The sequence below is a fragment of the Ostrinia furnacalis genome, unplaced genomic scaffold (genome assembly GCF_004193835.3).
Source record: "Ostrinia furnacalis isolate ACB-3 unplaced genomic scaffold, ASM419383v2 OfSCF7340, whole genome shotgun sequence".
Taxonomy (NCBI): Eukaryota; Metazoa; Arthropoda; class Insecta; order Lepidoptera; family Crambidae; genus Ostrinia; species Ostrinia furnacalis.
The window spans coordinates 255,595-277,881 of record NW_021137579.1 but is presented as its reverse complement, the minus strand read 5'-3'; the positions used below and the strand labels follow the sequence as shown (position 1 = coordinate 277,881).

At 36.3% G+C, this 22,287-nt stretch overlaps 1 protein-coding gene across 1 annotated transcript; it reads right to left on the bottom strand.

Annotated features, from left to right (window-relative positions):
- Positions 1-1,704: 1,704 nt before the first annotated feature.
- LOC114364026 (RYamide receptor-like) lies at positions 1,705-21,524 on the bottom strand. The gene is made up of 6 exons (XM_028320006.1): positions 20,834-21,524; positions 20,328-20,526; positions 18,042-18,110; positions 14,093-14,251; positions 11,413-11,500; positions 1,705-1,912 (listed from the first exon to the last, which is right to left on the bottom strand). Exons 1-6 carry the CDS (start codon positions 21,478-21,480, stop codon positions 1,734-1,736), a joined length of 1,341 nt encoding a protein of 446 aa, XP_028175807.1. The 5' UTR covers positions 21,481-21,524; the 3' UTR covers positions 1,705-1,733.
- Positions 21,525-22,287: the final 763 nt, after the last annotated feature.

Sequence of the window (22,287 nt, the reverse complement as noted above, 5' to 3'; positions counted from 1 at the left end):
GCGTCACTTAAGCAAGCATCGTTTGTGAATACGAGTGTTCGAGTCTGTCACGACTGTTACATTGTAAAAAAATATTGTCTTATTAGGGGCTTACGTATTGACAAAATTTGAGTAGTTGGAACCACTGCACTAAATCTTACTCGCAAGTGGCGACAACTGGTGAGCGCAAGACGCAACCCTCGTAATGTAGGTTTAGCGCCATCTACACGTAAAAAATATAACCCCCATCTTTGGCGCCCAACTTGTGGTTGAAACAAGAAGTATTTGGAAGTTATCATTAACATTATTAGAACGTGTAATAGCTTTGTAACAATTAATATGATTCCGTGATATAAGTAAGTTACACAACATTTTCGTGTCAAGAAATGTAGGTAACTGTAAACACAATTTGTAGGTATTGGGCCTGTGAAAACTTAAAACTTACTAAATACAATTATTCTATAATACAATCATCAGTAAATACCTACTTAGAACATAAATAATAACAATGTTACTTAGTTGGAAGTAAATATACAAGATGACTAGTGAAATGAGACTTAATAAAATATTAGGCTAATACATAAATAAATACGAGATAAATGCTAGTATTTTATATACCTAATTAAAAAAAATAATGCTTTGAAGAAGATCGAGCTGTATCAATATAATTATGAATTAAAATAAAAAAATAGGGTATTTTGGTTTAGTTCAGTATTTCGTGCTCCTTGTAATTCACACCCAACAAATAAAATCCAACCATCTATTAAATACAACATCATGGAAACATTAGAAGTAGTGGAATATTTTTAACGGTTCATAAATAACGGTACTTAGCAAGGTTTATTACTTTCCATGTCATTACGTCTAGGCCTGGAAAACTAATATTCGTTTACGAAAACGATTTCTGGAATTGTTCAGGAAAAATAACAAATGTGAAAATGTCTATAGCCTTTGCGAAGCTTCCAACTTATCTTTTTTTCTTCTATTTGATATCGCTATCTAAGATTTGACGGCAGAACTGGAAACCAGCGAATTCCATTTCCAAGTAGGCATGTATCGCATACGATTCTTAAAAATGCTATTCTCTAAGAAATTATTCTGCGAATTTTATAACTACTGGAGCCAATCGTAGGAAGTCAAGAATAATGTCAACAAAGGATGGATATGACAGAAAATCGATGACTTATTGAACGAAAAGTTCGACGAAATTGTTTTGCCTATTGGATACCAATTTTAATTACTCGTATAAATGAAGTGCCAAAAAAAACCTGCCACAATAACGTAGAATTTATGACAAGTTTAAAGTTTATGGTTCAGCTCAGTTACATAATTTTATGTAAAAACTATAAGTAATCCGAGGTAATCCGAAATCCGAAACTAGTCCGAGGTATGGGAGCGGCATGCACGAGAGGGTGCTAGCGTCAGCGAGGCTTCAAATCTCCTTCAGGGCTGTCACGTCATAATTTGTCAATGTCACCCTTCCCGTGTCACTGTCATACCTCAGTCACTGACTTAAGCGCTACACCTAATAGGTAACTGAGTATAGTTCTTGCAACTCGCGAAGGCGAGTGAGCTTTACTTGTGTGTGTACGTGTACACGCACATAACGATAGTGTAATGTCTATCAAAACTTTTGAAAAACGAACAGTAGCGAGCCACCACACATCTATAGCTCACTCGCCTTCGTGAATAGAGACAACTAAAATGTTTAATTTAATGGCCTGACGTTAGTCTATACTGCTTATAGTCTAGTCTTAGTTGAAGTGCGTGCGCACAGACAGCGCGCGCACGGGCACGTTCGGCGTGCGCGTGAGTGTCGTGCCTTGCACGCGCCGGAACGACGCGCACGATGAGCACGTGGGAGCACGCTGCAGCCTGCTAACGCCGCTGCTGCTGGTAGCGCGCCGCGTGATACCGTTCACTCCCACCATCTCTGTTGGAAAGAAAATTTATATCTATTATTTTCAAGTTATTTAGTAAATTGTAACCAAGTCTGGACATTTAGCCTAGGCGCAGACCACCGACTTTAAGTTGGCCGATAGTTGAGTCGGGCTGTTAATCAGTGTGGAGATGTATGAAAGTGCGCACATTACACCGATTTGGTTTCGGCCGATTCTTCATACTAATTAGAATCGGGCCCAACTATCGGCCAACTAAAAGTCGAAGGTCTGCGCCTAGGCTTAGGCTTAGGCACACTATTCTTCTTTAGGTCTTCACAGACAGACAAAGTAATTGCACGACTCTCCTTAGTTTTGATTTTGGATAATAAAGTCAGAGTATCTCGAATGCAGTCACTCCCCGCAAAAAGTAATTTGGACAATTACTAAAAATTAAATGTTCAATTCGAAAGTACAAAACTAAATTTCTTTTACACTAGCGGCCGCCCGCGACTTCGTACGCGTGGATCCCGTTTTACCCCCTTCATCTATCTTACGCGATTTAGATTTTTTCATTCAAATGTTTTTTCTCGCTAACTCCCGTTTCCGTGGGAATTTTGCAATATCCTGTGGTAACTAAGCTTTAAGTTTACTAAGGTACCTGCATGCCAAATTTCAAGCGTCTAACTTAAGCGGTGTAGATTTTTCATACAAAAGGATTTTCCCGCTAATTCCCGTTCCCGTGAGAATTCCTAGGTATACTATAACCTGCCCAGGAGTATGAAGAATAATTGTACCAAGTTTCGTTAAAATCCGTCTAGTAGTTTTTGTTTCTACAGGGTGTTAGGTAAATGGGTATATGAGCCGACACTAGCCCCTGTTAACATGGGCATATAAATGGTATGGTGAAGTCAGTTTGATATTATCATTTTATTTTTTTTAATTTTCATACAAAATATTTTTTTATAAAATCCGATTTGTATGAAAATTAAAATAATTAAAATTAAGATATCAATTTTCTGACTTCACCATACCATTTATATGACCACTAGCTTTCCGCCCGCGGCTTCGCCCGCGTGGAATTTTGTCTGTCACAGAAAAACTTTATCGCGCGCGTCCCTGTTTCAAAAACCGGGATAAAAACTATCCTATGTTCTTTCCCGGGACTCAAACTATCTCTATGCCAAATTTCATCAAAATCGGTTGCGAGGTTTAAGCGGGAAAGCGTAACAGACAGACAGAGTTACTTTCGCATTTATAATATTAGTTGGGATTGGGATGGGATAGTTGGGATGGGATGTTAACATGGGCTAGTGTCGGCTCATATACCCATTTACCTAACACCCTGTATAAGGAACATACAGACAGACAGACAGACAGACAGACAGACAAAAATTTTACTGATTGCATTTTTGGCATCAGTATCGATCACTAATCACCCCCTGATAGTTATTTTGAAAATATATTTCATGTACAGAATTGACCTCTCTACAGATTTATTATAAGTAGATATAGATTAGAATCCAATAAAGCCAGAGCACTTACCTACATCAAAAACTACCCACTACGACAGCTACTTAACTAAATTGTAGGAAATCTCAGACTAATGCTTGGATTCTAGGAAGAAAGCAAAAAACTTTTTGCAATAAGGTAAGTACATATTTCTTAGTACCTAGGAGGTACAAGTTATTTCTGGTCGATGATAATAAAAATAAAACTCATAAAACTCATTTATTTTTGCAAATAGGCTTTTATAAAGCACTTTAACTTGCTTTTAAAAACTAAGTAGATAAGTAGGTAAATGAAATTGTTTTATTTAAAATTGATTGAAATTGATAATTGAATTGGATTGGGCGGGGGTCGTAGTCAAGAACTTTTATTTATTACAATGGACTGCTCGTTAAACAACAACAAAATAGTGTTTATTCAATACTGAACATTCCATAACAAAACTTCTAATATCACGTAACTTTAGCACATAAAATAGGGTTGAGTTTTCCATAGTTTTCCACGCCATCTATGTGAAAAAGCGTTTTGCATCAAGATTTTATCAACGCGGAAAAGCTGTTATTTATTCCTGAAAAGTTTCCTATTAATGAAGTTTAATTTTCGCCCTATTGGTTATTGAAAATCGGCGATGATGGATCTTTTGATCTTTTCGATGATTGCTTACATTCAATTTTAATCGGCGTTCAATTAACAACTCTGAAAGTTTTATATAAAGCTTTTTTGCTGTAAAAAGGTTTTTCTTTTACAGTGCATAATAAATTTTCAGCAATATGAGTATACATTTTTGTTCCAAAATTGAATCTATGATAACTATGCATATGACGTCACAGCATCTCTCATTATTTTTTACGACACGCTTGCGTCACTCGCTTGCGGGATGGTGGTCTCGTTTAACAGATTCCTAGATTTACAGACGACGGCACATCAAGCTAGGCACTCTGGGGTCTTATGAATATTATAATAAGAGCGATATTGCAACAAAAATGTACAATTTGACGTGCTGTCGTATGTACCTACAAAAATATAGAGACTGTGATATGCAAGAGTTAGTTTGCATAAATATGATTTTTGCTTTAAAGCTTTAGACCTTATTTAAATTTAATTCTATGTGCAGTCGACAGATATTTTTTTGCTAACTTGCTCAACGAAAAAAATAAAAATATGATACCTTGTCTTACATACCACCAATTGATTTTATTTATCCTAAATTTCTTTTCATCTGTAATCTACTCTACTATTAAAAAAAAAAAAAAAAAAAAAATCTACTCAATGAAATCTATTTTATTGAGTATCATACCCTGAAGGATCCTTCAGGGTAAGTACCTAAACATCTTTAGGCAAGCACACTTCACAAGCTTATGGCCAAAACAAGTAGGTACATTCAATATTTAAGAAAACACAAACATCTTTTGTGCATCTGCGGCACTGAAGATACATTATTTATGCATAATTTTAAACAATAACTGTCAGTTGTTTAAACATAAATTCGTTAGGAATGAGTTGGAGTAAATAACTGACAGAGATGTTAGAAAATCCGATGTTTATGAACACACTATTTACAACACGCGTCGTAGTTTACTCATAAACCAAGCTATCTTGGGCTTTTCATGGTGTGTTATGTTGCAGTCAAAACTCATAATCGGTCAAAACCACCTTTGACTGCAAAAATCAGTCAAAAGTGTTTTCGCCTGATTTGTTTTGACTAACAAATACCCTTGGTCAAAACCACTTTTGACTGGAAAAATAAGTCAAAAGTGATATTGACCAACAACTTTTGACTGATTTTTGCAATCAAAAATGATTTTGACCGATGAGTTTTGACTGTAACATATAATTCGATGGGTGCCTGGAATAAAGCCGCAATAGCCATAGCAGCACTTTCCGATTAAGTGATTTTAGTAAACTGCTTGTACAATACACCTTTTGAATTTTTTTCAGAATTTTATCTTTGAAACTGCCTGATTTACCAAAAGCACTGGATATTGAATCGTTATTCCCATTCATCATTTAAAATTTGTTGACCGGAATAATCGTGCCATATACAATGTTAAAACTTTTATTTAAATCTTCTACAAGCAAACGGCTATTACTGTATCCTTCAGATCAGCGCCCGAGGCTGCAATACACTATTGCTGTTTGATTAATTGCACACTTTTTACCGGAATAAAACCACAATGGAATCTTACAGAACCGACTTTCAATGTATGAAGCGGCAATATGTATTTCTATCTTTTTTAAAGTATATTCTAAGCACTATAACTTTATGCACATTAAATGTTACTCCAGAAAAAATAACGCATCGTTTGATATACAAACTGTTTTGATACGCCTCGTAGTTTAGAATTATTCAAAATTGACACTAAATCTCTTCTCCTGTAAAATTGTGTTTTGTCGATTGTGGCTTTATTCCCGGCACCCATCGAATTATATTTCTTGTTTTGCTGGCATCTGATACTTATGTATTAAAACGAGTGTATATGCCCGACGCCCGTGAATTTTTTATAATTGACTCCTCACATTTTTTACTATCTCCGTTTATAATAAAAGCACTTAAATTTTTGATAGGTACTAATTTTCATGAAATATACGCAAGGGATACGCAAAACAAGTTGCACAATGTAAACAAATATTCTCACAGGGAATTTACAGGGTCGTATCGTAAAGTAATTATGGGGCCCAGAGCTTTGTTCCTTTAATGTAATCATAATAATTTAACAATGCCTTTACCCTGAATTAATCATTCAGACACCATAGGTCGGTATTTTGGTACTCTCGTAAATACATTACGGCTGGGCGACCCATCCGCAAGTGACCGCCCGAATTATTCTAAATACTTATTCATGAAATATTTTCCCTTAAAAGCTTTTTTTGTAATTTTTTTATACCTAAATACCTTTTTAGACAAACTTTAAAAGTGAATAACAAGGAAAATAATACTAAACCGTATTATATTTCAAGTTATTCACTTTTCAAGACCGTGGTTTTATAAGGTGTTTTCTCGATTATTTATCATGAATATTTGCAATATTTTGGGCGGTCACATGCGGCTGGGAGACCTTGTATAGCTCCAAAAATGTAATTCTCTGGCCATTTTAAGTAAGATTGTAAGATAATAATTTAGGAGAATTTTAAGAACCTTCGACTTTTCTAAGAGCAGTTTTTTAGTAGGTACATAATTATACTTGTCAGTTCCCTACAATCCTGCTCCCTAGACTCTCCTAATGAGACGCTGAATACGCTACGTGAGTATTATACATTTGTATAACTTTTAATATAATGTACTTTTAAGCACAAGAACTACATTGTTTGGGAATTCTGCAACTATTAATCATTTTCATAGTCTTAGTGTCCTCTTAATTAATGAACTTTCTCAGACGCAGTACTTACCTAATAAATTAAAGCAATACATGTAGGTGCAAATGGCAATATTATACTTACGTACTACATTCCCGAGGGGTGTGTAATGTATGATATAACTACATATCATATAATACTTAGAGGATATAACATCAAATTATATAAAATCGTTTAATATAATAATTATTTACTATAATAAACGAATAATATAATTTTAAAACGAATAATTTTAAGACAAATAACTATTAACTGATATAAAATGGTTTGATATAATGAATATTTTCTATAAAACTTACAATGTATACTATTTAAAACAAATAACATTCAAATCATATAAAAATAAAATGTCGAACAATCAAATAAGATAAAATTCTTTTCCTATAAAACTTAAATCATATAACAATAATAATTTTATATACAGTTCATTTGTTATAATAAGCATTGCATGCAGCAAGCGAGCAAGCAAGCAAGCTAGCAAGCAAACTAGCATGCAGGCAAGCAAGCAAGCAAGCTAGCAAGCAGGCAAGCAAGCAGGCAAGCAAGCAAGCAAGCAAGCAGGCAAGCAAGCAAGCAGGCAAGCAGGCAAGCAGCGCCTCGCTTCCAACCACCTGCTCCTCAGCCCGCGGGCCGCCTCGCCCCTCCGTGCCTACGCGCTTCTAAATTACACTCTAGGGGTAGGGCAGACAAGACTACGTGGAGTCGGTTTTACGGCGATTCGTTTTTGTCACTAAAGTCATTTATAAGTCAAGCTAAAGAAGAACATACTTAAAGTTATATCTATCAGAAATTATATCAATTAAAGAGTATAACAAATAATATTTATTACAAGTAATGGTTATGTGAAATAATATTTATATTAAACAAAATTACATCAAATGAGTCTTAGATTAAGTAAGGTTTATATCAAATGTCTTTATGCGTTGTGATTGGTATCTGAAATGATATTATTAGAAATGATTTCTTATATGAAGTAAACATTATATGTTAAAAAATTATATCAAGTGTTATTATAACATACGTTTATTATACAATATGAACGTTATTGAAATGAATTTATATCATATAAACTTATATAAACTGTCACGCACCCATTCCCGAGTACCACAATATTATGCTCTTGCCCGCGGCTTTGTCGACGTGGAATTAGATCAAAGCAAGTGTGCCATTCTGATGTAGTACCTATAACATTTTAAAGTTTCATCAAAATATGTATAGTAATATTTGTGTGAAGAATAACGAGGGCATTTTCCTTCATAACATTTGCAACTTATTTTTCGGACGCTTTAACATTTCTATTAAGTAAAAGTCCATAGCTGAGATGCACCGGCTACCTAAGGAATTATTTTACGTCTTTGTCTGTGTAGTGTAGTGTCGAAGTAAAGTCATGTCGATATTCAGCATTGTCGGAGTAACGTAATGTCGAAATAACGTTGTCGGAGTTTATTTAGGTAGCCAGTTGCACCACTTTATTTTAACCGTGACTATAACCATAACCGGTGTTTTTTGTATGGAGTTTGACAGACTTTTGACGTTTGTTAAAGTTAAAGTAAGAAGCAACCTAGCCTTAACCTTTAGTAAGGACTAACGGCCGCCCGCGACTTTGTACGCGTGGATCCCGTTTTACCCCCTTCATCTATCTTACAAATGTTTTTTCCCGCTAACTCCCGTGGGAAAATATCCTATTGTCACTAAGCTTTAAGTTTACTAAGGTACTCGTACTTGCATGCCAAATTTCAAGCATCTAATTTAAGCGGTTTAGATTTTTCATACAAAAGGATTTTCACGCTAATTCCCGTTCCCGTGGGAATTCCTAAGTTTACTATAACCTGCCCAGGAGTATGAAGAATAATTGTAGGTACCAAGTTTCGTTAAAATCCGTCGAGTAGTTTTTGTTTCTATAAGGAACATACAGACAGACAGACAGACAGACAAAAGTTTTACTGATTGCATTTTTGGCATCAGTATCGATCACTTATCACCCCCTGATAGTTATTTTGAAAATATATTTCATGTACAGAATTGACCTCTCTACAGATTTATTATAAGTAAGTATAGATAAAATGGCAAAGTGATTTGCAAAAGTGTAGGTATGTCCTATTGCTCTCCGTGACCTTTCTTTTGAACCCGTTTTATTAGGGTCTCTCATTGTTAGACACAGAGCAAAATTCCGACACACAAAAGATAAAATATATACATGAAAACCTACCAAAAATATGGCCCAGTCATTGACACGAAGCGAATACCTACCAAAGATAATTTATAATCTATTGTTTACGTAAAGATTTCTCAATCATTGACCTTTCATTATATTTCGCTTTGTGAAGTTATTTCAATTTATGTAGGAGTTCTTTGGCAAAAACTACTAAACGTTTATAGTCGTACCAAGGCATTAAATTAAATTTTAAGCAATATCATAAAAAAACCGGCCAAGTGCGAGTCGGACTCGCTCACCGAGGGTTCCGTACAAACCTGCAAGGTTTACAAAGTTCGTTCATTACGACAATCGAGTCATAACTATGGTATTTTTATTGCAAAATGAAATTCATAAGTTTATATTTATTAAAAAATATATATTTTGTAATGTAACTAAAAATTTAAGGTTTTCGGAATTTTTCCTTCGTGTGTGCTATAAAACGTTGCTTCATGCCAAATTTCAAGATTCTAGGTCGACTGGAAGTACCCTTTAGGTTTTGATTCCCTTGCGAGTACTTGCGAGTTTCAAAATATGCAGCTTAAATTGCTGTTTCTTTTGATTGCGTTGACATAGAAGTTTGATTTTGTTACAACTTAAAGGTATTATAGACCTGAGTATTTGGTATGAATTTCAATTTAATACCTCTACGCGTTTATGAGGAAATGGGTAGTAAGTTTAAAATTATTTAAAAAAAAAATATTATGTGATGTAACTAAAAATTTATGGTTTTCGTAATTTTTCCTTTATCTATGCTATAAGACGTTGCTTCGTACCAAATTTCAAGATTCTGAGTTCACGGGAAGCACCCTGTAGGTTTTGATTCCCTTGCAAGTGTCGAAAATTTGCGGCATAAACGGCTGTATCTTTTGATTGCGTTGGCTTAGAAGTTTGATTTTTTCACAGCTTCAAGGGACAGTAGACTTGAGTAATTGATATAAATTTCAGCTTCATACCTCCACGCGTTCCTGAGAAAAAGGGTCTTGACAGACGGACGGACGGACAACAAAGTGATCCTATAAGGGTTCCGTTTTTTCCTTTTGAGGTACGGAACCCTAAAAATAAATTTTAAATCGACTTAAACGATCCACCCAATTCCAACCTTTTACCAAAATTATTCGTTTTCAATTAAACTCAAGAACATAATAATTAAAACTTTATCTTGTTTAAAATCCATTTAACTATCGAAATTAAGGGATATTTAGTACAACCTATACTAATTTGCTTAAGGGTTAATCCGGCACTGGACGTGGCCATTGACGTGCCCTGCTAGTTTGCTTGGCTGAGCATTTCAAATATACTCGTAGTACAGATGACGCAGATCAAGCTAAGCATTGAGGTATCTTATGTCGTTGTAATAGGCTCTGTTTTACAACAAAAATGAATAATCTGATAAGCTACAGTTCCACAATCGGGGCCTGGCTAACATTGATAGTGGGCACGCAAACGAAAAGAAACAAAGTATAGAAACATGTTTGTGTGTGGATCATACGCGGGGGCGTTTACAGGGCGTACATGGGGTGATGGGGCATTCGCGGGGCTTGCGCGGGTCTTTCAAAATTCCTCGGCTCAGCACAAAACAATTTGAATATAAGTACCTACTCGTAATTATAAACATTTTTTTGAACAGTAAACAGGAAATTAATTAATGAAATTTAGTTTGTTTATTCAAAACTTTATTTGACAGTTTACTGAATAAAATATTAAGCGTGTTAGGTACACCTAAAATAGGTTGAATATAAATTTTTAGTCAGCCCACATTACAAAATCAAACCACAAATAATTAACAATTTAATTAATTAAAACCAACCCTAGGGATAGATTCTGATAACGATTTAACCACTTTATGGAAACTGGTGGCCATTATTAAGGAAAAGATAAAAATTACTGAAATGGGAAAACAATAACATAACTCAAGTGAAAGATAATTTGATAAGGTAGTTTTATAATAAGGCAGTTAAGTACCAGGTACTCAATAATAAGGGGAAGTAGTTTGATGTAAGAGTGGAATTCCTCGATTCAAAAACGGTAAATTATGGTGAAAGATAGAGACAACCAATATCTTGAAACACTGGGCAGAAAAAAGTATGCCGATTCAAATAACGTCGTTATAGACTTGGCTTGGTTCATTAAACAGTTTTTCTCTTTCTAAATATGCTGAAAGGCAGTTGATAGACTTTTAAACTTCTTACGGTAGCCGTTAGCGAACCAATTACTAGGACTTTACAATTGGTTCAATAAAAAAAACAAATTGAAATAACTTATAGAGTTTATTTTGTAATTTTGATTTACAATTAAATAGGATGTGCAAAATGTGCATAAGCACATAGAAAAATGGCAGAAGAGACATGACGTAAGTCTAACTATTACGGTAGCTTTTTCTGTATATTCAATAGACTGTAATTCTACTAACGTGCGTGCGCGACCTGTCATTGGCCTATAATCGCGCCGATGACCATCTGCACGCGTTGTTGGTGTGGTTGAAGCCTAACTGCTTACCTGACATAGGCATTCCGTCGCACATGCTGTAACGGTGGCAGGACTGCGAGGGCGGGTCCACTCGAACGCGGAACACCCAGCCTATGGCCTGGAAATAAAGCACATTTTAGTGTATTATATCAATAGTTGTAAGTTCCGAATGTTCACAAAGTAAAAATTGTAATATTACATTTTATTATATGAATTCATGTTTGATGACTTTTTTATTTTTATAAATAATCCAAACGATCAAAGGCAGAATACTATCCAAAGGATACCATTGTTAATTTAGAAACATAAATGTTAGCCTAAAGGCTGAGTAACTAAGCACCAACTAACTTTAAAGATAACCATCATTTTTATGGAGTTTCACAGATTTTTGACGTTTGTCAAAGTTAAAGTAAGATGGTGCAACTCAGCCTTTAATGTTGACTCTGTATATATTCAATTTGTTCTATGTTATTTTAACATGGCAGCAAAATAAATGTATTCTATTCTATTAGTTTTAAATGGCTTAATGGTTTTGTGTCCCCAACCAGTCTGGCCAGCCTGGGAAGTGTAGGAAAATCTTTCAAAGAGGATGGTGTTCTGGCAGTGGAAATGACATGACGTCATGTTGCTGACGATGATGAAAATATATTTTATTACAGGCAAAAATTTAAAAATAGAACAGAATAATAAGCGAAGCATTTTCATTCAAAAAGTTTATTAAAGTCGCTTTTATTAAACGTTGCCGCTGTGTCGCAGTTGTTGCATAATCTGTTTAAGTTAGCCGAGCATTTTAAAAACCAATTCATTTTATAGGAAAAAGTTGAGATTTTTAATACATCATGTCCCACATCATAGGGAGGGCCGATTTCGTGTATTTATGTGAAGGTTACTTACAGACATCGTGCAACAATGAGCAAAATTGCTAAATATAAAACGTATTTTCTTTTCATGTGTTTGACAGAACACTCTAGGAGAGTAAGTATAAGAATTTGAAGCTAGCTGAAGATGTAGTAAGAAAAGATCACTAACTCTATCTTCCTATACAGATGCAGTTATTCTTTTCAATTCTCAAAGAGGTCTGCGCCCATGCATCATTCATCACTTACGCCCGTATTCACAAACGTTACTATGAGGTCTCACAGTGCGCGTGGACGCACAGGGTGACACACTAACCAATCACAGAGCTCTATTCAACGCTGTGCGTTCGATTTGTTGCTTCACTTAAGCAAGCATCGTTTGTGAATACGGGCGTTAGTGATTCAATGGCTCCAAGAATAGCACATATTTCACTTTTAAACAATGCTATTCCGCATTTCGATGGCACTCAATTAGACCATTTTATAAGAATTATGTAATATTTCTACTCAAATTTTATAAATACGATAGTTAAATTGCTATTTCTCTAAAATGCCATTCCAACTACTCACTGGTGCATTTAAAATAAACTCTTAAAAGCATTTAATTGAAGAAAATAAGCACGCCCCAATGACTTTCAGCAATTTTCTTCAATGTACCAAAGCTTTGACTGTTATTGAAGCAAAAATGAAATCTTAGTTTTATTTAGGTAAAAGTTTCATGATTTGGTTAAGAGGTCTAGTTGTAGAAAATTAGGATTGCCGGAAACTTATTTCAAATCTTGTATCAATAAGAAAATAGGTAGGTATATTTCAAAATCCATGGGTGAAATTAAAAAAAAAATTGTGGTGGATTGACCTGCTAGCAAGTCTACATAGTATTTCTATAAATTCCAATAGTTTATTTATATGATAAAAGTAAGTAACTACCTTACTTAAATATTATTTGAGAACAATGATTTTCTTATTAAGATACGTAGTACTACGATAAGACGAACTAGTAATACGATAAGTCCTATAATTTATGAACAAAAATAAAACAATAACTCCTAATTCAAGTGTATTTAAATGAAGACGTACCTAAGTAGTGAAACAACAAAACATCAAACTTAAAAATAACTTCAAGTTCCGTTTAAATGCATTTTAACTAATAAGACTCACTTGCAATGTCTGCGTTTCGGTCGATCCCTAATGAAATATCCCAGTGATTTGAGAGGATGCCTTATTTAAGTCACGGGTACGACTTTAATGAAAATAGTATTGTTTTGTCTGAAATGCTCTCATTTACTAAACAAATCTCCCTCCAGAGAGGAGTTCCTTTTTTTAAATATATTTTAATTAGAGGTGTAACTCGCGCCACAGCTCGCGCTTCCATGTTCCAAATTACACTCTTGGGACGCCGAACGGCGCGTGCTTTTCATTTTTAAAATTAACACATTCCACAAGGATGTGATGAACATCGTTTATCTTATTTTATAAACTTCAGCGGGAAAAAATGCCACTTTAAAAAATAAATAAACCAAACTTGTGTGGAAAATGCAATATTTTTAGATATCTGCCTCTCTAGAAACTATCCTCGGGCACAATAAAAAGGACAGAATAGTTTTGAAAAATCCTCGCACGCAGTTACTAGTGCCGTCTAGTTTGTGAACTGCAAATTTTAATCGAATTTTCAAATAAATCGGTGCTACCGTGACACTACCATATCTACTAGCAGTAAATTATTGAGTATTGATCTGAGACTAATAATTTTAGTTGAACCAAAAACTTCTGACTCGAGAGTCTTGGAGGCTTTGACCACAGAGGTTTTTTTATACATCAAGCAGTATTGCTCTCAAAAAGCTCTTAATTTGTACCTGTTTAAAACCTCTTCTGTAGCGCGTGTTCATGTAGCAGTAAATGATGGGGTTGTAGCAGGAGTGCGACATGGCCAACCAGTGGCTCGCAAACCACACGTACGGCATGCCCGGCCACGACGCCCAGCTGATCTCGTCGCTGTGCACCGACCATAGGATCTGCAGGCAAAAGAGACACTTATTATGCAATCTATAGAGCCTAAATCGGTGAAGCTGATGTTGATGCTATGATGGTACTATCTCAATTAATTTCGGCTAATCAGGAAATATCTTTTGATGCTCATAAAGCAAAAAAAAGAAAGCGCAACACATAAAGAACTTCATAATAATACTAGTGCCAGGCCCACTTCTACAAGAGATTTTGATTATGAGGCATTTTTTATTTTAATTCTTTATTTATTTAAATTAGACATGCAGTCAGACTACATTCAATTAAATTAGGTAAGTAATCATAAAGAAATATACTATAACAAATAAAATGAAGAAAGACATCAAGTAATCCGAAAATAGCATGCACAACATAATCCACTACAATCACAAACACGCATCTCAAATACGTATTAAGACGCCAACGATTCCTTAACAATAGTTTGAACCTAATAATTCAATTAGATTAATACGCGTCTTGTTTCCATCAGCTGCGACCGCATTCAATTTAACACAGACTTTCGTAACAAAGTATTTTTACCAAAAATAGCAGGTAATTTATTTATCAAATGAGATGAAAGAGAGCCTCTCTTCTAAATGAATTGGACTCGGTTAGAGTTTACCAACAGACAGTGTAATTACAGTCAATTTGTCATTGACAGCGCCAGATGGTCACTGAAAAAAAGAATATTTTCATATTATTAACTGTTTGTAGCGAAAACGATTATTTCTGTTTGCAGTCTGTTAGAAAATTGGATTTTGCGAACAGTTTCTATACATAAAAGATCGTCGTGATTGCTACGCTACTTCCACAGGTGAGGTATGTACTCGTAGGTATTGACCTGAATTATTTATAGGACTACATCGAATCAATTTCGGAAGCAATTAATGCTACACATACAGTTTGTGTAATACTCGTTTTAGTTTGTCATAATTTAAATTAATGGATCGTTGATTATGATTTCCGCTTAATTAATAGTGACGTTGGTCGATCAGAGCAAATATAGCGATAATAAAAAAAATTAAGATGCACAAAAAACAGTTTGTTTGTTTATTTTCAATATTACAACACCATTATTTACATTATGTTTATTGCACGATTATAATTTCATATGTTATATAACATTGAACATCACCCATAAAAGAGTTTTAAAGTTACTCGAATCGTTTCTGGATGGATTCCAGCAGCGTTTCACTTCCGTTTCACAATGTGTGACTACGAAGGTCGCCGAATAAAGGTATATTCACATAAAATCATGTTAAACGACGTTCCATGACCTTGGAGTCTATGGACCATAGATTTGTCCATAGGAATCCATAACAGAGTTTCTTCAATGCTTTATGTGTTTGTCTACAATTTAGTGAGATTAGATATCTTACATCATTGAAAGTTTTGTGTCACTAACGCCCATTTTCACCATGAAAACAAAATTTCTGATAAGTGTTACCATGGGACACTTAAAAATTAGGGATTGATGGTGAAAACGGGCATAAGGCTGAGTTGCACTACCTAACTTTAACCGTAACTAACGACAATCGGTGTATTTTCTTTGGAGTTTGACAGATTTTTGACGTTTGTCAAAGTTAAAGTAAGATGGTGCAACTCAGCCTAAGTATAAAAAGATTCTACTGACTGAAAAAGCAGGAATGTATAAAAAGAAATAAAAAGAAGATAATCTCTTTTGGAAATGTAAAGTTTAAATGGTGGAATACCTACTGATGTGTTGTGTACCTAGCTATTAAAGCAATAAAATCTTTCGAAGGAATTAAATCCGATTTGACTATTTTTTGTATTTTATTTTACTAGCCTATACCTAAGTGCACTCGAGCGCAAGGAGTGACACAATCTCTCCGCCCCCATAGCATTATGAATATACCCTTAAAACTATTGGCAATCGAAAAAGTCTATAAACATCCCAGGGCAATCACTTCTGCGTTGATGGATAGCTTGTTACTATCCTGATAAATAGGTATGTAATCTCACAGATCTGTACCAGAGTGGTCTATTTTGGTCACTCGTGCGTGAGTAATAACTCAAATGCTGACTCACAATTCAAGTTTTATTTATATTTTAGCGTGTATCGGTATTTAATGCGAAGCAAGACGGGTTAGAGTATTAATTATGTTCTTCTTCTCGTTATCGTGTCGACAACGAGCCTACACAGTGTCAGCCCAAAACTCCGCTACAAGAGTGGTGTTCTCAGCAGTATTCATTAAATCCTCCTGCATGCAGTTGCTCGGGCACTCAGGGCACGCAACTGATTAATACTCAAATTATCATCATCATCATTTCAGCCGTAGGACGTCCACTGCTGAACATAGCCTCCCCCAATGCTTTCCATGTTGATCGATTGGTAGCGGCCTGCGTCCAGCGCTCAAATTATACTCGTTAGCAACATTTACATTAATACTCGTGATCATGTTGACGATTAGTTAGCAGCATGAAAGGTAAGCTAATACTGATGATGACAATGAATTTTATATATTTTATTTACTTATTTATCACATTTATTTTTTTTAACCGTTACATCATTTATCTTTGATTAATTTAATAGTGTCTTAAATCCTTTTGAGCCTCCAGACACTATTGTTCTCTATATTAATAGAATAAACGTTTTAGTGAAACTTTATTGAGAGGTAAGATTTTTAAGAAAATTACTATTTAAATATTAATACTTAATCAAGCCTTAGCCTCTAAATTGGAATTTGTTAGTGTAGGTGTTAAACTAAAATCACAGTATTATTGTAAAAAATCTTCCATTACCTAAAAATATATTCTATATTCTGTTAGATCCCGAAAGGCTCATATTCCAGGAAATACTAAATGTGTTGGTTTACGTCACCCACTCAATTTCTACTCAATTTTTTGTATTAAATCCGTGTGCTAATAGCTTTTTACTAAAATGCTATCTAGCGTTAAAGGTTCGCCCGCTCTTAATTTTCTCTCAAGACAAATATGTTTTCTTTTCATTAGCCAGACAAGATAGACCAAAAAATATAATGAAGTAATTAAAGCTTCAACCACAACGCGTGCAGATCGCCATTGCCAGCGCGATCATAGGAAAATGACAGGTCGCGTGAACTGTCATGGGTCGCGCGACCTGTCATTGGCCTATGATCGCGTCGGCGATGGCGATCTTCACGCGCTGGTGTGGTTGAAACTTAATTAAAGCTTCAACCGCCAGCGCAGTCATAGGCCAATGATAGGTCGCGCGACCTATGATAGTCCGCGCGACCTATGATAGTCCGCGCGACCTATGATAGTCCGCGCGACCTGTCATTGGCCTATGATCGCGCCGGCGATGGCGATCTGCACGCGCTGGTGTGGTTGAAACTTAATTAAAGCTTCAACCGCCAGCGCAGTCATAGACCAATGATAGGTCGCGCGACCTATGATAGTCCGCGCGACCTATGATAGTCCGCGCGACCTGTCATTGGCCTATGATCGCGCCGGCGATGGCGATCTGCACGCGCTGGTGTGGTTGAAACTTAATTAAAGCTTCAACCGCCAGCGCAGTCATAGACCAATGATAGGTCGCGCGACCTATGATAGTCCGCGCGACCTGTCATTGGCTAATGATCGTGTCGGCGATGGCGATCTTCACGCGCTGGTGTGGTTGAAACTTAATTAAAGCTTCAACCGTCAGCGCAGTCATAGGCCAATGATAGGTCGCGCGACCTATGATAGTCCGCGCGACCTGTCATTGGTCTTTGATCGCGCCGGCGATGGCAATCTGCACGCGCTGGTGTGGTTGAAGCTTAAGTAATTAAAACATGCAACATTGACACAATGAGTACTTGCAATAAACACGTTGAGGGGCAGCCAGCAGATCGTGAACACGGCAACCACGGTCACCATCATCTTGATCATCTGGAATACAATCAAGGCTTATTTACCTTTTGGAATAAAATCTATAAACTATTGAACAAAATAAAACTGTTGTTCATCATTATCATCATCTTCTTCATCATCCTCATTATCATCACCGCCATCATTTCAGCCTATAAAAGTCTATTGCTGGAGGACGCTTTTCCAAGGAGCGCCGCATAAAGCACCTAGGTAGGTAGGTATAGATGACCCACGCTGAACTGTCCCGCCAAACTCAATGACAGGGGGGCGCTACCATCGTTCAACTATATGGTTTCCAACATGGCAAAAATCTGAACCAGCGATCCGGTATTGACGGTGGCGCCCCACTGTCAATGTCATCGATAGGACAGTCCAGTATTTTGGAACTATATTAAAGCGATATCCGAAGCCTAAATCTGAAGTCTCGCTGACGTTTGACGTCAATGACAACACCCTCCTGAGTCGCTCCCATACCTCAGGCATTGGCTGAGTTATGCACTGGACCATAATACCTAGATAGAACCATAGATTTAAGGAAGGATTACTCAGAACCCTTATATACAAACGGTCCTATATGACGACCGACCGACCGAACGGTCCGATGTGACGGGAAAATTTTACTTAAATTAAATATCAATGTTTACTATACCTACCAAGTTTTCAAAACCTAATTAATTATCTTTCAATGAGTAATAAAAAATTCATTACTCTCAAATGAGCAAGCACATGCAGTTTGATCAAAGGCAATAAAATGGTTCAAAATGTGCATTTATTACTGAGCCAGATATTGAAGTTCAATCTAGCCAGTATTTAAAAACTGTTTGAAATTATTTTTGGTTCGGTATCACTTTTGAAGCTCGTTCTAATAATATTTGATGTACGCCTTGAATGATTCATTTTATATTTACTTTAAAACAATTTTAGTGCCGAAACAACTTATAATAATAATAGAAAATAGCACACTAAAGACATTAACATATCATTCAAATGGGTTATAATGTCCATTATACCTAATTAATTATACCAAAAAGCATTTCTCAGATATTTAATACCCACACACAAATAATATTGAATTTATTAAAATGTTTCCCTTGAATTTTTTCGGATCCCACTCCTACTCTCGTATGCTCCAATAACTCATATAATTTTTATAAAACAGCGGCTGAAACAAAACTTTGAGAGTGTTTTAAAATGTAAAAAAAATCCGTGTGCTTTCTCCACACTCATGTGGCATTAGAATGCTCAGTGAACTAGCAGTGACAACTTTAACGACAAAAAATTATGTAGTTGATTGTCGCCCGTAGGTATATTCACAAACGATGCTTGCTTATGTAAAGCAGCAAATCGAACGCACAGCGTTGAATTGTGCTCTGTGATTGGTTCGTGTGTCACCCTGTACGTCCACACGCACTGTGAGACGTCATAGTAATGTTTGTGAATACGGGCGTGTGTGAAGTTTGCGTGTTGGATCAAATCCATGGCCTACTTTTTACTCGTCAAATCGGTAAATCTTGGTGCTTACTCACTTCACATAATAACTCGTGTAAACTTCATTTGTGGACACGCACACAAACGCTTAACAATAGCGCCAGCAGCTAAATTAAATTTAATAGACATTACATGATATGACTTTCGCAAATTATCTCGAAGAAAATGTTTGCTTTTCATTAAGACTGTTTCATGAGAAGTGCCGATGTGAAGAGAGAAAGATCTGTTCGCAAGGAAATGTGTTAAAAATATTGTTTTTGTAAAATTGTTTCTTCATTATTACACTCGTTTGTTTCTTGTGTATTCAAAGATGCCTAAGTACCACCTTGCCTTGCATTTTAAATAAATCCGACGATCAGATCAATTATTTTGGATAGTTCATTGACTGCGCTATCCAAACTCATTGCAATAGCGCGCTCAGCGAATATCACACCAATAGGGATGTTTCCTGGGTAAAAAGAAAGAGTTTGAATTAGTCCGTCAATTAACTTATCAAAACATAGTCGACACAATTTTTTTTTAAATTGAAAGAGATAAAGCGCACCAAATTTCAAAAGAAGAGGCCCGTGACGTCAATGCATGCTTAAAGTTTAGCACTTTGTGACGTCACGCGGAACTTCAACGTTACTTAACCTCGTAAATACTTGTTTGATTGAACAATAAAAATATACCTGTCCAACATTTTTTGATAATGTAATTGACGGACTGAAAGTTTTGTTTAGGAAACTAGCCTATTATGACGTAACTTACTTTTCTTTTAGACCGCTGCATACGCGAGTCCCTTGCCGACTGCGCCTCCCCAGGCGGGCGGCCGCCCCACACGACGTGCGCTATTCGCGCGTACGTGCACACTAGCGCGCTCAGCGGCAGCATAAACTGTAGCGCCAATAGCGCGCACGTGTAATGCTCGCTCTGCTCGGGACGATCCCACTGTTCGAGGCAAATATCCCTGTGAACATTTTGCGGCTTATGTTATGGCTATTGTCTTTTGCTGTTGCTAATGATGGCTTTAAGATCTGGGACAGTTCACTATAGATCTGACGTACATCTCTACTAAAGAATAAGACTCATTATGCGAATTAAAAATTATAGTTACCCAGAACCTGTCTTAAGACAACGTGACGTAACGTGAAAATGAATGTTCAGATAGACCTGTAAATGGCTGAGGACAAATAAGGAAAAGTTCAGAACTCTTTAGCACTGGTGCTTGAAACTTTTTTCTGGATAAAAATACCTAAGTTTATGCTAATACTTACGTTTCGCATATCCGATGCCATTCCGTTGGCCTCTGCACCTGCGACACGATGGGGATCGGGGCCGCGGTGGCTAGGGCTCCGCCCCACACCGCAGCCACCACCAGCTTGGCCGCGGTCTTGCCCAACCGCGGCCGTAACGGGTGCATGATCACCATGTACCGGTCGATAGAGATCGCCAGTAAAGTATACGCACTCACCAACACAGACACAGCTTGTGAGAAGTTTACCACTTTACACATTACGGCCCCAAACGGCCAATACCGAAGCACCAACATCGACACAAAAGAGAACGGCACGCAAAACAACGTCATCAGAATATCACCCACAGCTAAATTCACTATAAAATAATTCGTCACAGTCTTCATACGCGGGGACGTTTGCACTACGAAACACACCAACCCGTTCCCTAGAAGGGCTATCACAAACACTATGCTGTACATGAAGTAAACACACGACTGGAATAGGGGCGATGATAGGAAATCGTCCGAGGACTCCGTGGTGCAGACAGCGGTGTAATCTGGCCATGTTGAGTTCGTAGGAGCAGTTGTGTTCGTAAACTCGTCATTTGCAGTGATGGTGGTGAGCTCAGCGTACGCCGTGCTCGTGTCATAGCCGTCTAAATCGTATTCATTGACGTCGAACATCATGCATCTTTACTTCTTTACATATCGGCACGCGCGGCGCTCCTCGACCAGAGAATGTGTTCACCTGAAACAACACAATCACTTTATAGCATCGTTGCATTTAACGGTCTATAAATTTCTTCATGATCCATCAAAAATCCATCGGATAAATTAATGACTGTTATTGAAATTAGTGAGTTGATGTTGACGTCGTAAATTACTTGTTACTTTGACTTTGGCGCTCCCAAAAGATTATTATTTATTATTAGATTATGTATGATAGCAGAGTACACAAAGTACTAATAAGGTCGTGGATATGATTAACTAATTAAATCTTGAAAGTTCTGTACAAAGCTTTGTGTGTTTCTTTAGCGGCCTAATCTTAAAAGTTACGCTGAAGCCTGGCTTTTAAAAATGTAAATAGAAAGTAGTATAGGAATCAAAGTTTATACTAAGCACTTAAAAGCTCATGTCGTTAACCATTAAAAATGAAAAGAAAATGTTTGATGAAATTTTCTAGTGAATTTAACTGCTCAATTTACACTCACTACGATTCTAATTTACCCTCATTATTCAGGAATATTTTCGTAACAAGCACGGTCTTCTTAGCCTATTTCTTTTGAGACACTATTTATATGGATAGTAAAAAGCTCGGGGTAAAATATAAAATATTCATTTCGTTTAGGCTTCGTATAAACAGAAAGTGCCAGTAAAGGTTTTAGTTTAAATATTAACCATTTAGGTAGAGTTGTTTTTCACTATATATTTTTTTCTATTTCTCTTCCACGAAGTCATCATTATTAAACACGTTGGACGCCACGCGGCTCACCG